General features: G+C 42.1%; 1 protein-coding gene across 1 annotated transcript in view; it reads left to right on the top strand.

Moving 5' to 3' along the window:
* Positions 1-5,694: 5,694 nt before the first annotated feature.
* Positions 5,695-15,146, top strand: part of nrf1 (nuclear respiratory factor 1) — a 14,454-nt gene continuing 5,002 nt past the window's right edge. The window contains exons 1-10 of the mRNA XM_053508851.1: positions 5,695-5,808; positions 8,604-8,840; positions 10,182-10,296; positions 10,402-10,528; positions 10,623-10,766; positions 11,795-11,953; positions 12,102-12,308; positions 13,384-13,485; positions 13,583-13,737; positions 14,631-14,755. Coding sequence (XP_053364826.1) covers positions 8,624-8,840; positions 10,182-10,296; positions 10,402-10,528; positions 10,623-10,766; positions 11,795-11,953; positions 12,102-12,308; positions 13,384-13,485; positions 13,583-13,737; positions 14,631-14,755 — 1,351 coding nt within the window. The 5' untranslated portion in view covers positions 5,695-5,808; positions 8,604-8,623. The remainder of the gene's footprint in view (positions 5,809-8,603; positions 8,841-10,181; positions 10,297-10,401; positions 10,529-10,622; positions 10,767-11,794; positions 11,954-12,101; positions 12,309-13,383; positions 13,486-13,582; positions 13,738-14,630; positions 14,756-15,146) is intronic.

Below are 15,146 nucleotides of genomic sequence, written 5' to 3'. Positions count from 1 at the left end.
AATAAACTCGTATGCTGAGGTACCACTGTACGTCTAAAATCCTGTCAGGTTAGCCTGTGTTAGCCAGTTTACTAATGCTAGCATTGACAATTGAGAATAAACATAATGAATGTGACTTAAAATCCTTTTCAGAGTTTTTAGGCAAAATTTTAAAATCCATTATCTTATCAAACGATTCATTATCTTGTGTTAGCTAACTAGCCAGCACAGCTGTGAAAATTAAACACAATCCTTATTATAACATTAAAAAGAAAAATCCAGTAAAGAATAATCCTTGGACTGAATATTTCGATATTTATGAGGTTAGGTCACCTTTTGACTGAAAGATCCTCTCAGTAATCCTCTCTAGTTAAGCATAGCAGTAACGTTAAACCCCTTCTAGAAACCATTAGCTTAGTTTATGTTAGCCAGCTAGCTGTTAACAATGAGAAGTATAAATAAATGTAGAGCAAATTGGCTCCTATGAGATTATAATTCCTTGATGAATATATTCTAAAATTATCATAAATTTGTCCCACAGACAGGTCAGCTCCTGGTACCTAGCTCTCTAGTGTTTTAATAAAAAGCAATAAGATCCCATGAGAAACCCTGTCGCTAGCTTGTGTTAGCTAACTGGATAATCTTCTCAGTGGAAACTACTGTACTCATATTTAAGGATATGGCTTCCATTCTCCTGTCAGTAATCCTGTCATGCTAGCCTGTGGTGACTAGCAACTAAATGTCTGACTGTTTAAGACACATTAGAAAACGTGTAACTTTAGTGAACCATAAGTGAGTATAAATAACCAACAAATCCTCTAATTCTGACTTTTCTTTAAAATGTGTTTGTTCATGTTCCAGGCAGCACTGTGGCACTTGTGGCCTTGCTCCTCCAGGTTCTGGGTTCCATTCCCACTTTGGGGTCTGTGTGCGTGGAGTTTGCATGTTCTCCCTGTGCTCGGTAGGTTTCCTCCAGGTGCTCCTGTTTCCTCCAACAGTCCCAAGACTTGCCCCTTACAAAAGAACTGCAGTTTCTGGAAGAAAAAGAACTGCAGTTTTTGTGAAGTACAATGCAGTACTATTTATTCAGTACTACTTCAGTTAAATGCAGTTGTATTAAAATATGATTCTGTAACTTTGTAGGTATTGAACAGTTCATTGTCAAAATAGTCTTATATCAAGGTAATTACATGCAGTAACTGCAGTTATCCCGCACTGAAGTCCTGCAGTCCTGTCCTGCAGTAGCTGTTGACCTAACAAGGTTATTATTATTATTATTGTTATTGTTGTTGTTATTATTATTATTATTATTATTATTATGATGATGATGATTATAAACAATAATACAATAATTAATTATTAATAATATGTTTATTCTGGGATGTTTATTCACATTTGAGAAAGTCTGGTGAAAGAAAGTGATTGACAACCTTCTGTCCACTTTGACTACCAGCACAATGCTCTCTAAAAGTTCCTAAGCACCTATGAAGGCAGTCTAAAGTCTCTTAAGTCTTAGAGATACAGTGGGGCAAAAAAAGTATTTAGTCAGCCACCAATTGTACAAGTTCTCCCACTTAAACAGATGAGAGAGGCCTGTAATTTCCATCATAGGTATACCTCAACTATGAGAGACAAAATAAGAAAAAGAAAATCCAGAAAATCACATTGTAGGATTTTATTAGAAATATAAGAATTTATTAGCAAATTATGGTGAAAATAAGTATTTGGTCAATAACAAAATTTCATCTCAATACTTTGTTATAAACCCCTTGTTGGCAATGACAGAGTTCAAACGTTTTTCGTAAGTCTTCACAGGGTTTTCACACACTGTTGCTGGTATTTTGGCCCGCGCTGTACTGCTGGCCCTTCTTCACCACAGTGTTGATGTGACAGGACCATAACAGGTCCTGCGTGAAGTGAACACTGTTGGGCCCTTGAGCAAGGCCCTTAACCCTCAACTGCTCAGATATGTAATAAGATAAAAATGTAAGTCGCTCTGGATAAGAGCGTCTGCCAAATGCCTAAATGTAAATGTAAATGTATCGCACAACACACCTGACACTTTTCTCCACCCATTCCAACCTGCCTGTACCCACCTCTTCACCTCCTTTCCACACTCTCCATTGCTCTGGACCATTGACCCTAAGTACTTAAAATCCTGCACCTTTTTTACTCCTGCTCCCTGTAGCCTCACCGATCCTCCTGGGTCCCTCTCATTTACACACATGTATTCCGTCTTGCTGCGGCTAACCTTCATTCCTCTGCTTTCCAGAGAGTACCTTCACCTCTCTAAATTTTCCTCCACCTGTTCCCTGCTCTCGCTACAGAGCACAATGTCATCTGCAAACATCAAAGTCCATGAAGACTCCTGTCTAACTTCATCTGTCAACCTGTCCATCACCAAAGCAAACAAAAAGGGGCTCAGAGACAATCCTTGATGCAGACCACCTCCACCTTGAACTCTTCTGTCACACCTACAGCACATCTCACCACTGTCTTACAGCTCTTATACATGTCCTGCACCACTCTAACATACTTCTCTGCCACTCCAGACTATCTCATACAACACCACAGCTCCTCTCTCAGCACCCTGTCGTACGCTTTCTTTAGATCTACAAAGACACAATGCAACTCTTTATTACCTTCTCTGTACTTCTCCACCAGCATCCTCAAAGCAAATACTGCATCTGATGTACTCTTTCTAGGTATGAAACCATATTGCTGCTTACAAATGCTCATGCTTTCCCCTCGCCACCACACAATGGAAAACATGTGTTGTGAACTGAGCCTTGAGGAACAACAAACTTCAGTTTTGTATTCACACCCAAGTCACAGAAGAGCTACACTGGGTGTGTTAGCGAACTCTTTCAATGGCAGTGATAAAGACCTTTCACTGGGGCAAATCTGTCAGGCATTGCAGAATGAAAAGGAAGTTTATGGATCTTTTATTCTGACTGTGATAACAATACTCAGAGAATACATATGATGTCCTGAGGGCGTTTTACACAATGTGAGTCAGTTTTCTATTAGCAAAAGATGTGGAGAAAAAGCTACCATGAAATCAATATTTAATCGAATATTCATAATTAATAAGTGTACATTTGTACAGCTGCTTGTCATGCGGTGACCATATATCTGTACTTCAGTGTGGGTGAAGTCTGATCCGATCCATGGTTTATATTTCTAAAAACAGCCAGGTTAAAACAGGATAAAGCACCTTGTGTTCAATAGCACCCGACAGCGATCACTTTAATCAGTATCTTTAAACAGGAAGATGACTAGCAATTAAATCATACCTAACTCAAGAGTTGACATAAGTATTCACATCCTCACATCCCAAGTGAGAAAAAAAGTATGCTAATTATATTAAATCCTAGCAGACCAAAGCATACTTAAGTGTACTTGCTCCAGACTAATGACGAGTATACTTGAAGTTTGCTATTTTGGTTGATTAGTTTAACTAATTTTGTACTAAGTGTATTTAAGTTGTAATTAAATTATACAAACGCACAATTTTGTTTTAGTGTTGTATTAAGTATACTTTTGTGTGCTAAAGTGGAACAACTTTAAGTATACTTAGTACACTTAAAGTATATGGCTGTGTGTGTACTAACGTACATACCTGACAGTAATTAATACAATTTAAGTATATATTTAATGTATTATAAGTACATTACAGCTATTTTTTTACTGTGTTACAAATACATGATTAATATACTATGAGTATATTCTTATTGCAGCAGTAGCATGCTGTTATACTTCTGGACCATTACAAATACTAAAAAAGTACACAAATATGTACTTTATACATATACATACATGTATGTACATAGGTTAATACAAATATACTTTATTGTATCATACAGTACACACAGTCTTCTATACTACAGTATTGCAAATGTGATACCAGTACGCTAGAGGTGTTTAGGATAATTTACAAATACTAAATGTATTTTCTACACTATAACATGTTTTTGAAACACATTATATCAGTAATTATAAGGCAAATTTTATTCATGAGTTCAACAGATTTAATTTGCACAAGATCACAAAAAACAGTCCTATAGTTTGTGTTAAAAAAAACATCAGGTTGTCTCACAAACACACTACTTAAAATTTAAACTGTTGTCTGAACAAAAACAGAAATTATTGTTAGAATATACAGGTACAGTATTAGTTTAAACCTGAGCGCGCGAGAGAGAGAGTAGTGCACTACACACAATTTTTTTTTTCACTGGGTTTAAAGCAGTTTTGGCAGCAATGACAGTTTTGTGTCTGCTTGTAAATGATGTTACACATTTGCCATCTTTGTGTTTCTTGTGGTGTGTTAATATCTGTAAGAAAGATTAAAAGCAGTTTTTCCTTTACTAGACGAAAGTGTTCACTCCTTCATTAGTGAGAAATAATCACTCATTCATTCAGAGTTCTGTTCACTGAGTTTCTCTTATTAAAGTCTTTCATCTTCTAAACCTGACACATGAGCGTTGAAGTTGATTATCCTTTATCTCTTTTATCTTTTACCTGGGTATTAAACTGATCTCATTACACCTCATTTTAATGTGGTGTGTAAACATCTCTAACATTCTCCCTGTGGAGGGTCTCAGGGAACCCAGGGGGCTTAAGGTGGGGTACACAGCCCCTGCAGGGGCGCCGACCATCCCATCTAACAACCAGCCTACAGTGCATGTCTTTAATCTATGGGAGGAAACCTGAGTACCCAGGAGAAACCCACCAAACACGGGGAGAACACCCCCGCACCCCGCAGGTACACACAATTATACCACACCAGTGTATTCATTTATCTTATGATGAACACACTCCTCAGTAAAAGTGTGGTTTAATAAACTGTGTGTGTGATTTGTTTGTGGTGTGTATGTGTATTTTAATTCAATTTTATTTGTACTGTATATTGCTTTTAACAATTCTCATTGTTGCAAAGCAGCTTTACACAATTAAAAGAAATCGTGAATGTGGGTGAATCAGAATGATCAGATCGTCCCTGATGAACGAGCCGAGGGTGACGGTGCTGAGGGAAAAACTCCCTGAGATGGTAATAGGAAGAAACCTTGAGAGGAACCAGACTCAACAGGGAACCCATCCTCATCTGGGTGATAACGGATAGCAGGGATTGATCTCAACTCATACTGTGTGTTAGGAGGCTGGAAGTTCAGTATAACAGGAGATGTGGAGAAGTTCATATGGAGTCCAGTTGGTTATTGGAGGCTCAGGTAGACTGTGGGAAACTCCAGCGAAGAAGAGGAGAGATAACAGTTAGGTCTGGTCACAGTTAAACAATGTATAATCTGAATGTATATTTAGGGCAGAGTGCAAGCAGGGACTCCGGCAGAACTAACTATGACATCATAACTAACAGCATCTAAACATACCAGTTCACCATAATACTCTACGTCCATGAGTCCCCCAGATCTGATCCTTTACCTAAGGCAAATCTATTTATAAAAATGCTTGATTAAATAAATAGGTTTTTAGCCTGGACTTAAACACTGAGACTGTGTCTGAGTCCCGAACACTATTTGGAAGACGATTCCATATACCCTGCTGTAGTTTTCATAATACCATTTGTTGTTGTTATTATATATATATATATATATGTGTGTGTGTGTGTGTGTGTGTGTGTGTGTATGAATGTATCTGTGCTGTATACAGTAAACTGTATGTGTGCGCGCTCTCTTGTCGGCCTTGCGCGCGCTCCCGCGAGCCTGCCCGGCGGACCGCGCGCGCGCGCTCTGTGTTCTTTGTGCTCGAGCGCAGGTCAGACGCAGAGCTCCGCCGCAGCGCGCGCAGGCCCGGTAGCGCAGCCGCTCTGAGGTTAGTACCCTACCGCGCAATCTCCAGCTTTCTGAGCCCCGGCGCAGCCGCAGCAACACCCCCGGCACACACACACACACGCACACAGAGACAGACACACACACACACACACTGCTCACAGCACAGGCGGAGCGCGGCGCGATGCTGAGGCAGAGCGCGGGGACTCACTGGGCTTTTCCCCACACAGGAGCGTTATAGTTCCGCAGGAGCAGCTCAGGACTACCGCGGTGGTGTGCGCGTGCAGGCCCGGGCTCCAGCCGCCTCAGCGCGCTTATGGCGGGTTTACAGCGGATAATGCTAATGCTGTTAGCTTCTCACACACTCTCCTGCTCTCTGATCCCGCGCCGCTCAAACACCGACACATCACTCCAACTTTAGATTAAATCATATTTAATCATCATTTCCGTGTATTAATTAATCCGCGCTGGATGTTTAATATCTGAGCTTTGCAGTTCGTTTGCTAGCTAGCTAGCTGTTTAGCACTCGAGCTAATGCTAACAAAACTTAAGTTTTTCTCCGGCGGGTTTATCTCCTGACCGAACCAGATTAAATTTGACTTATAATTGTCCATATTATTGTTGTTGTTGTTGTAAATATGTAATAAATGCGGTGTGTACCGAGGAGCTGTGTGCTGTTTAGCTGTTTTGTTGTGAATTAGCCTTTAGCTAGCTCCTGCTAACTAGCTAGCCTTCCTGCAGGCTTTTAGCGGTTTAAAAGTTCAGCGTTTGCAGGAGATCTCAGTTCACCTTATCACCAGGATCACTGTGTAATTTAGGGTTTAATACAGGATACACACACACACAGAGCTGGGGAAGGCGTGTTGGAGCTGGAGTAGATGATCCTAAGGCTGCTTTATTACTGACTGCTCAGTGGACACACACACACACAGATATCATCACTTCATTAAACCTGTGTTGTTTGAGATGATGAGGTGGTCTGGGAGACGGTCAGTGGTGTGTAAACTGGATTAACAGTGTAATAAGGCTGATGTCTCGGGGTGTGTGAGATCTTGCTGTAAATCAGGTTCCTGTGATGGTGTGTAAGTTCTGGTGTAGGTGTCAGGGTCGCTCCAGGCAGCAGAAACCGCAGGATGATGGAGGAGGAGGAGGTAGTGACAGGTCCAGTGCCTCTCGATTATCTCCTCTCACTTCTCTGGTCTTCTCCCACATATACAGAACACACCGGGGCAGAACTGAGTGCAGAACTGCCCCTGAGAGACAGTGTGTGTGTTTCGTCTCCATTGTGTGTCCCCACTTTATGCCCAGTCTATGAACCTAATCTCAGTGACTTGGATCAGGATGTAGACTAAAGATGCACTAACGTTCACACCTTTTTCTACTCTGTAGTTTTATTCTTTCTTTAATTCGCTCCTGTTCTTTATGCTGATGTTTCACATAATAAGGCTTATAACAATCTGAAACACCTGATTTATAAAACACCCACCTTTCGCAATATTAAATACTCCACTTATGAGCATTGTTTTTGATTGTTTTATTTTTGTTCAAATAACGGCACAGTTATTTTCAGCATTATTTCCCATTTTTACATTTCATTTTATATTTGTTCTTCTGTTTTTATTTACATCTTACTGTATTGTCCCTGTTACTCCAGAACGAGGACACAGGGTTCAGAGTATAAAGGTCTAGAGGATGTGGTCCTGCGTGGGCTTACTGCAGTCACTCATCTTCAAACCTGTCATGAACACACACACAGACACACACTACTGTCCTCCGTTCTCTCTCTCTCACTCTCTCTCTCTCTCTCTCTCTCTCTCTCTCTGTAGTGCCATTGTTTATGATGTTTTGGTGAATCTGCAGTTCTGTCACACACTTAATAAAGTTTCCATTCTGACTGTAAAATGCTTTAAAATCTCAGGTTGTGAATGAATGAGGACGAGCTGTATGTGAAAACGAGATGGGAACATGAAAGTAAAATGCACATCTGCACTCTGAGAGTTTTAACACTCCTGAGGATCACATCCTGATGTTATATTTAAAGGAAATTTTGCATATGTTTACTCAGAATAGGTTAATCGTTCTACATAAAAAAAAAAAAGAGTAGAAATCTGAACTTTTTACAAGAAAATTATAAACAAATAATGTTAAATGAAAATTAAAGAGTAAAAAAATTAGGTATTTATGCCTAATATAACAAGTAAAATATGTAATGGCGGTGTTTTTATAGTTTTCAAAATAAACCAAAACTAATATTTACGTCTCAGATGGGATTTCCCAGTGACCCCAGTCTATTAGCACCTACTGGTTTGTCTCCATGGGATTTAATTAATGTTGATTTGCTGATGAATGTAAATTATTCCAAGTCTGTATGATTTATAAAAACACATTATCTGGAGAAGTGTGTGCGCATTGGAGCGGTTTTTCTAAACCCAGTGAGAAATAATTCATGTTATAAAGTCGTAGTGGAGACACCAGAGGACCCTGTACTCCCTTAAAGTGACGTCCGAGAAGCAGAAGGTGTTTGTCTGCATGTGAAGTTAAACTTATCTCTTTACAAAATAAGCCTGTCTGTGGAAAATAGTGAGAGTTAGTCTTGTGTTTATAACGAACCGCTGTGTCTATAAACATTTAATTAGGTAATTAAGCATTCAGTCCGGAAATACACGAGACATCACATGGGAGAGACAAAGCTGTGTTTATGACTTTTATAGTGACGAGGGATAATTGTTTTAAAAGTTAGTGTTTAGTTTCAAGTGTCTATAAATATAGTGTCAGCTGGTCAAACTAATACATATTCTTTTGTGTGTGTGTGTGTGTGTGTGTGTGTGTGTGTGCTAGTTTAAGCAAAGCTGTACATAATGATGGACGACCACACAGTACATCAGGCGGATCACATGACCACCATCGAGGCGCACGCTGTTTCCCAACAGGTCCACGTGTCCACGTATACAGAGCACAGCATGCTCAGTGCGGACGAGGACTCGCCTTCGTCCCCTGATGACGACACGTACGATGATTCGGACATCCTCAACTCAGCAGGAACAGATGAGGTTACAGCACATTTGGCAGCCGCAGGTATGATACACTCCAGGAAGGGGGGCGGGGATCAGGATGACTCCGCCCCCACGTACAGGGCTTATTATAATATAAATCCCTGACTTCACATGTCTAACCTTTAATTGTAGCCTTTTGCAACTGCACAGGTCCAGGTTGCAAATTTAATTATGTGATTAATTCTGCAGCACTAATTAGTAACAAGTGTGCAGTGGCCTGAGACCTTACTGTAACTTATGCTACGTTTTCCCTTAATTCATCACATCCTGTATAAACTTCTGTTTTTTCCAGCTTTTGTCAATTTTTTCAATGATATTTACATCTAGATGTGTTAAACACCTTAGTACATGACACCTTGAGTTTGAATCTAGTCATTGTCCATGTGATCATCACTAGGGGGACACTTTTAATAGCTCTGAAGGTCTGTTCTTCATTTAGACCTGGGCTAAGGCCTAATTTTTTATATAAAAATTATAAACCAACAGGAGGTCCAGAGGGCTGTTTGTGGGAGAAAAACAAGCGATTTTACAGTTAAAAAAGGAAAGAAAGCTCGACCTATTGCGCTAGGTAATGCGCTGAATTAGAATACCATGCAAGAGAAAGAACCCAGTGGTGTGCTGGGTACAACCGGTCATGGAACAGGTCAGCTATGGAAGTGAACCCAAAACCACAGTCAGTGACATCATCATCATCATCATCAACTTCCACAGGGGTGAAGATCTCACAATCCAGCATTCAAAGAAGGGTTTGAGAGCAGAAATATAAAGACTGTTTCACAAGAGGTTTAGTCTGGTCACGTCACTCCACACACCTGAACCGACTGAGAGGAGCTGCGCTTCTCGCCCAGGAAATCATCACAGAAGGAGAACGTTCTGGTGATGGCCTTGGGTCACCTAATGGATGCAGTTATTGCAAACAATAAATATCCAACCATATATAAAGTGTTATTTACTTTAAATTACTAAGTTAGAATCTGGAGCCCACCCCCCACGTCTCTGGTTCACCAGTTGTCCTGGTATGTCCTGACTCTTGCAGACCGGGAACTTCCCACAAGAGCTGGAGTTTTGGACATGCTGTGACCCAGGCGTCTAGACATCACAGTCTGGTCAAAGTCGCTCAGACCCTTACACTCGCCCATTTTTCCTGATTCCATCACAGCAGCTGTGAGTCCCGAGTGTTCACCTGCTGTCAGATGAATCAGACCACCTTCCAGGTGCTGCTACCTGAGATGAGATGATTTGGTCTAATATTTTAATGAGTTGTTGTGATGCGTGTCTGTGTGTTGATAAAGGAGTTACAGTGTGTGTTGATGTATAGAAATGGTTTCTTTTAAAGTTCTAAACGGCCGTCATGATCCTTCAGGTCCAGTCGGCATGGCCGCCGCCGCCGCTGTAGCCACAGGGAAGAAACGCAAGCGACCACACATCTTCGAGTCGAACCCGTCGATACGCAAGAGACAGCAGACTCGGCTGCTCAGGTGAGCGTGGTGCTCTACACGGTGCAGAGTGATTCTGGGGGTCTGAACCCTTACATACCAACAAGCTGAGAATTTACACCTGTTAAAGAGAGGTTTTATTTTTAGGAAGTTAAGAGCAACCCTGGATGAGTACACAACGCGCGTCGGTCAGCAGGCCATCGTCCTCTGTATTTCTCCCTCTAAGCCTAACGCTGTGTTTAAGGTCTTTGGTGCTGCTCCACTCGAGAATGTGGTAAGTTTGTCCCTCTGGTATCTTTTGTCCTAATGTCCTAATGTCTTTATCTTTAATACCTGTCTTAATACCAGTTTCTCCTGCTCTCTGATAGGTCAGAAAGTATAAAAGTATGATTCTGGAGGATCTGGAGAACGCCCTCGCCGAACACGCACCTCCCGGTGGTGGAGACCTGGGCTCTGAACTACCCCCACTTACCATCGATGGCATCCCCGTGTCTGTGGATAAGATGACACAGGTGGGCTTCAACCAGCAGAGGGCAGTGTGGGACAGACCCTCATTCCTCCTCATTCATCACAGTTCTGTTTCAGATCACACACACACACACACACACACACAGTTTTAAATGCAGTGTTCTGCAGGTTTCATGAAAGCTAAGTATTTATTTTTACATGTCAAGAAAAGAAAATGGTATTTTCAAGAAATGACAACAAGATCTCGTTTTAATACGCAGGTGCAGTCGCTCCTAACGCTGCAGTTATAAACTAAAGTCATAAGGATTTTTTTTTTTGTCTCATCACCTCACACACCCTGGTCACAGAGACTTTGTTTACTAGATTCTTGTAATAGTCTGTAATACTTCAGGACTTGAAGATAATTGCTGGTGCGTCTGCCAGAACACGTGGGGGAAAATGTTTTAGGCAAAACATACGATCACAGGATGATAAACGCGCCTGTGTGTGTTTCTGTTAGTAACGCTGCGCTGCACACGGGCCAGAGGAAACTGGTTTTATTGTTTCTCATTCAAATGAGCACTAAACTGTTAAATTAGGCCTTCCTCTGCCATGTTTTTTATAAGAAGAATAATAATAATTTTATTTAATTAATTGTCACATGTACCTTACAGCACAGTGAAATAATTTTTTTTACATATTCCAGTTAGAAAGCTGGGGTCAGAGTGCAAGCTTAGTAGGTTTGAGAGGCAGGAATCAGCATGTAAAGAGCTGGGATCTGTGTGTGTGTGTGTGTGTGTGAGTAAGAGAGACTATGGGCAATTATACAGTTCATCAAGGAGCTCCAAGCTCCAAGGCTTCTGATTGTCTCCCAGGTGGATTAGGAGCAGTAGGAGTGTTCAGGTGGTGTAATAAGGCCACCTGTACAGCTTCAGGTAAAGCAGGATGAGTTTGTTAAACATGTTAAAGCTGGTCATCTCATCCTGACATCATGAAAAAAACAAAGAAATGGTTCTATCAGTATAGAAAATTCAGTGGTTTTATACGACCCCTTTTGTGATCTTCCCGTCTCTTTACCGTGCCCCCTCCTCAGGCCCAGCTCAGAGCTTTTATTCCTGAGATGCTGAAATACTCGACAGGCCGGGGGAAGCCTGGCTGGGGGAAGGAGAGCTGCAAACCTGTCTGGTGGCCAGAGGACATTCCCTGGGCCAATGTGCGAAGTGACGTGCGTACAGAGGACCAGAAACAGAGGGTATGCTCAGGAGATTCTACATTTTACAGGCTTGAGCTGCTCCTTGTTTCTTTTTATTTTAACTTTAAAAGGAATCGACTGGATGTCACTGCTAGTGAGACAGAGCGCTTGTGGTTTTGCACTCACGCGTGTTTACCTTTGGTGTCAGGTGTCATGGACGCAGGCCCTGAGGACGATTGTGAAGAACTGCTACAAGCAGCATGGGAGAGAGGACTTACTCTATGCATTTGAAGACCAGCAGGTCACACCTCAGCAGGTTGCTGCAGCAGCCACACACAGCATCGCTCACCTGGTGCCTTCACAAACGGTGGTCCAGACGATCAGTAACCCTGATGGAACCGTCTCGCTGATACAGGTGAGCTCTGCTTTCAGGTCGCCTGGGCTCGTCTGGAAACGTTAACACCGTCAGCGGGGAAACGCACGTCACCGCACCAGCAGTTACCCCTGGACTGGTACCACCGTGTGACTGAGTGACAGTGTTCAACGAAACATGATAAAAGTGGCTAACGTGACTAGCAGTTAATTCACTCTCATTTCATCACATCACTAATCACGTGCTCCACTGCCCGTCTCAACATTATCACACGTACAACAGCAGTAGAGGTGTGTGTGTGTGTGCGCGCGTGCGTGTGTGCAGGCCTGTTTTTAGATTATAGACACGCCCACAGGAAGTGTTTCCTCACACAGTTTTATTTATCACAAAGCGATAGTAGACTAACACATTATTAATTTAAACCACAGTAACCCTGACCAGTATAAGAGCTCCATATTGTCCAACCCAAATGTTCGAGGGTTCTTGGTCACCTGACTCGCCTACCTTTCGCCTACACATTAGCGGCGGAAAGCTACAGTGTACTCATAAACCACTTGTGATGTATTTTCAGTTTCACTATGAGCCCTTTCAGATAACTCATTTCACCTCATTCCTACATAGTGCACTACACGTCAGGTAACCCCTAGTCATCGTCCAACCCCCCCCCCCCCACCCCGCCGGAAGGTGGGCTAGCACTGGGAATGGGTTGGAATGGTTCACCCATGTGATCGTGGCAGCATATGTCATGTGTTTAAATACTTTTGAAGGCGTCCCTGATTTACAGCATGTTTTCTGACTAACATAATAATTACAACACTAGTAAAAAAAAATTTAATAAATAAAACTTTGAAAGCTTGTGTTAGTTTGGGTGTCTCACCTGGGAAACATGCTCGATGATGTCATTCTGACATGTGATCTGATCTGTCAGTAGTGTCTTATTTAATGCCAAAAGGGCCTCAGACTCCATCTGATCAGATTTTATCCCAAATCCGGTTTGAGCTGGTTTGCATCACTAAAGAATATAACGCCTAGTCTACAAGACGTATTGATAAATTAATGTCTAAAAGCTTAATAAATATGTTTTAATGGGCATCACTGCATTTTTCTGACCTGGCAGGTGGGCACTGGGGCGACTGTAGCCACACTTACTGATGCGTCGGACCTGCCAGGCACCGTTACTGTGGCCCAGGTCAACTATTCCACAGTGACAGATGGAGAGGTAAGAACAAAAACCTAATCGATTAAAGTGATATATTTCTAAGATTACGTGAATAAATACGTCGTCGCTCATCATGGCATTACATTTCACCGTTCAGGTGGAGCAGAACTGGGCGCTGCAGGGAGGTGAGATGACCATTCAGACCACGCAGGCGTCCGAGGCCACGCAGGCGGTGGCGTCTCTAGCTGAGGCTGCTGTCGCAGCGTCCCAAGACATGCAGCCGGGAGCGACGGTCACCATGGCGCTCAACAGGTACACAGAGGGAAGCTCTGCATGAGGCAGGGAAAGAGTGAGTAAGGGAAATGGATGGGGCAGGGTGTGTGTGTGTGTGTGTGTGAGGCAGGTTTAGTCCCTAGCCAAGTCTCCTCCTCAGGTGTATTTCCTTAGAGACCTGTTACAGCAGCTCACCTGAGCCCATGTTGTTTATCACAGGAACACAACACAGAGCGACAGAGCGACAGGATCGCTGATGGAACAATCTGTTCTGTCTTCACCCAAGTCACATCAGGCTGAGGATGCGCTAGTCTCAGCTCTCTCTCCACACACACACACACACACACACACACACACCAACCCTTTACTAAAGGAGTAATAGATGTTGTATAAACAAGCGGCAGTCACCAGTACATTACTGAGCGTGTGCAGGGCTCGGGTTCAGTCTTGAAATATCCGTCTGTTTGTAAGTGCAGTGTGGAGCGGTTAATCCCTGTATTAAAATAAAAGTTAAGTAACAGTGCAAGTTATGTGATTTGAAAGGATCAGGTGCAATTTACACTGGTTATTCTTATAGTGTGAAAATGTACACACACACACACGTAGGAGGGGGAAAATATTATTATTATTATTATTATTATTATTTAAAACGCTCATATCTAGAAACAAATTCATTCATACTTCAGATTGATAGATGAGGATAGGATTGGTGTGGTTGAGTGGGAAGGTTTCCACCAGGGGGCAGTATACACTAGAATGTGTCTCAAGCCCCCTGCATGATGTCGTCATTCATTATTGTCTCATAGAGCCAGAAGCACAGGATTTAAATTAATATATTAGTTTAGAGATGTAAACTGTAAGAAGTGAGACAGGAATCTTTAACGTGTGTGTGTGCGTGTGTGTGTGCGTGTGTGTGTGTGTGTGTGTCGTAGCGAGGCAGCGGCCCATGCAGTGGCGACTCTGGCAGAGGCTACACTTCAGGGAGGAGGACAGATCGTCTTAGCTGGAGAGACAGCAGCTGCAGTTGGAGCTCTCACTGGAGTGCAAGATGCCAACGGTATAAACACACACACACACACACACACACACACACACCACATCACATCACATCACTTTTCACAATCCAACTTAAGCCTCATGTCTCTGAGCTGATGCCTCAGGTCTCTAGTCCTGCGTTTTACTTAAAACTCAGACTGTTTTCGATAAACCATAAATATATATATATATAAAATACAATAAATAACACTTAAACATCTACATCACTGTAGGCTTCCTGATAACAGGCTCTTTAAATATCCTGAGTGTAAGTGTGTGTGTGTGTGTGTGTGTGTGAGCCAAACTAAACTTTAAAAAAAACTCAGATTTACAAAAAAAACAAAACCTGCCTTCATGTTGCAGCTGATTTGCATTTAGCGACGCCCACAAAACTCCATAAAAGGTAAATCCCT

Source organism: Clarias gariepinus, chromosome 12 (assembly GCF_024256425.1).
Source record: "Clarias gariepinus isolate MV-2021 ecotype Netherlands chromosome 12, CGAR_prim_01v2, whole genome shotgun sequence".
In the NCBI taxonomy this organism is placed as follows: domain Eukaryota; kingdom Metazoa; phylum Chordata; class Actinopteri; order Siluriformes; family Clariidae; genus Clarias; species Clarias gariepinus.
The sequence above is the reverse complement of the archived record's forward strand: the minus strand, read 5'-3'. Positions and strand labels throughout refer to the sequence as shown.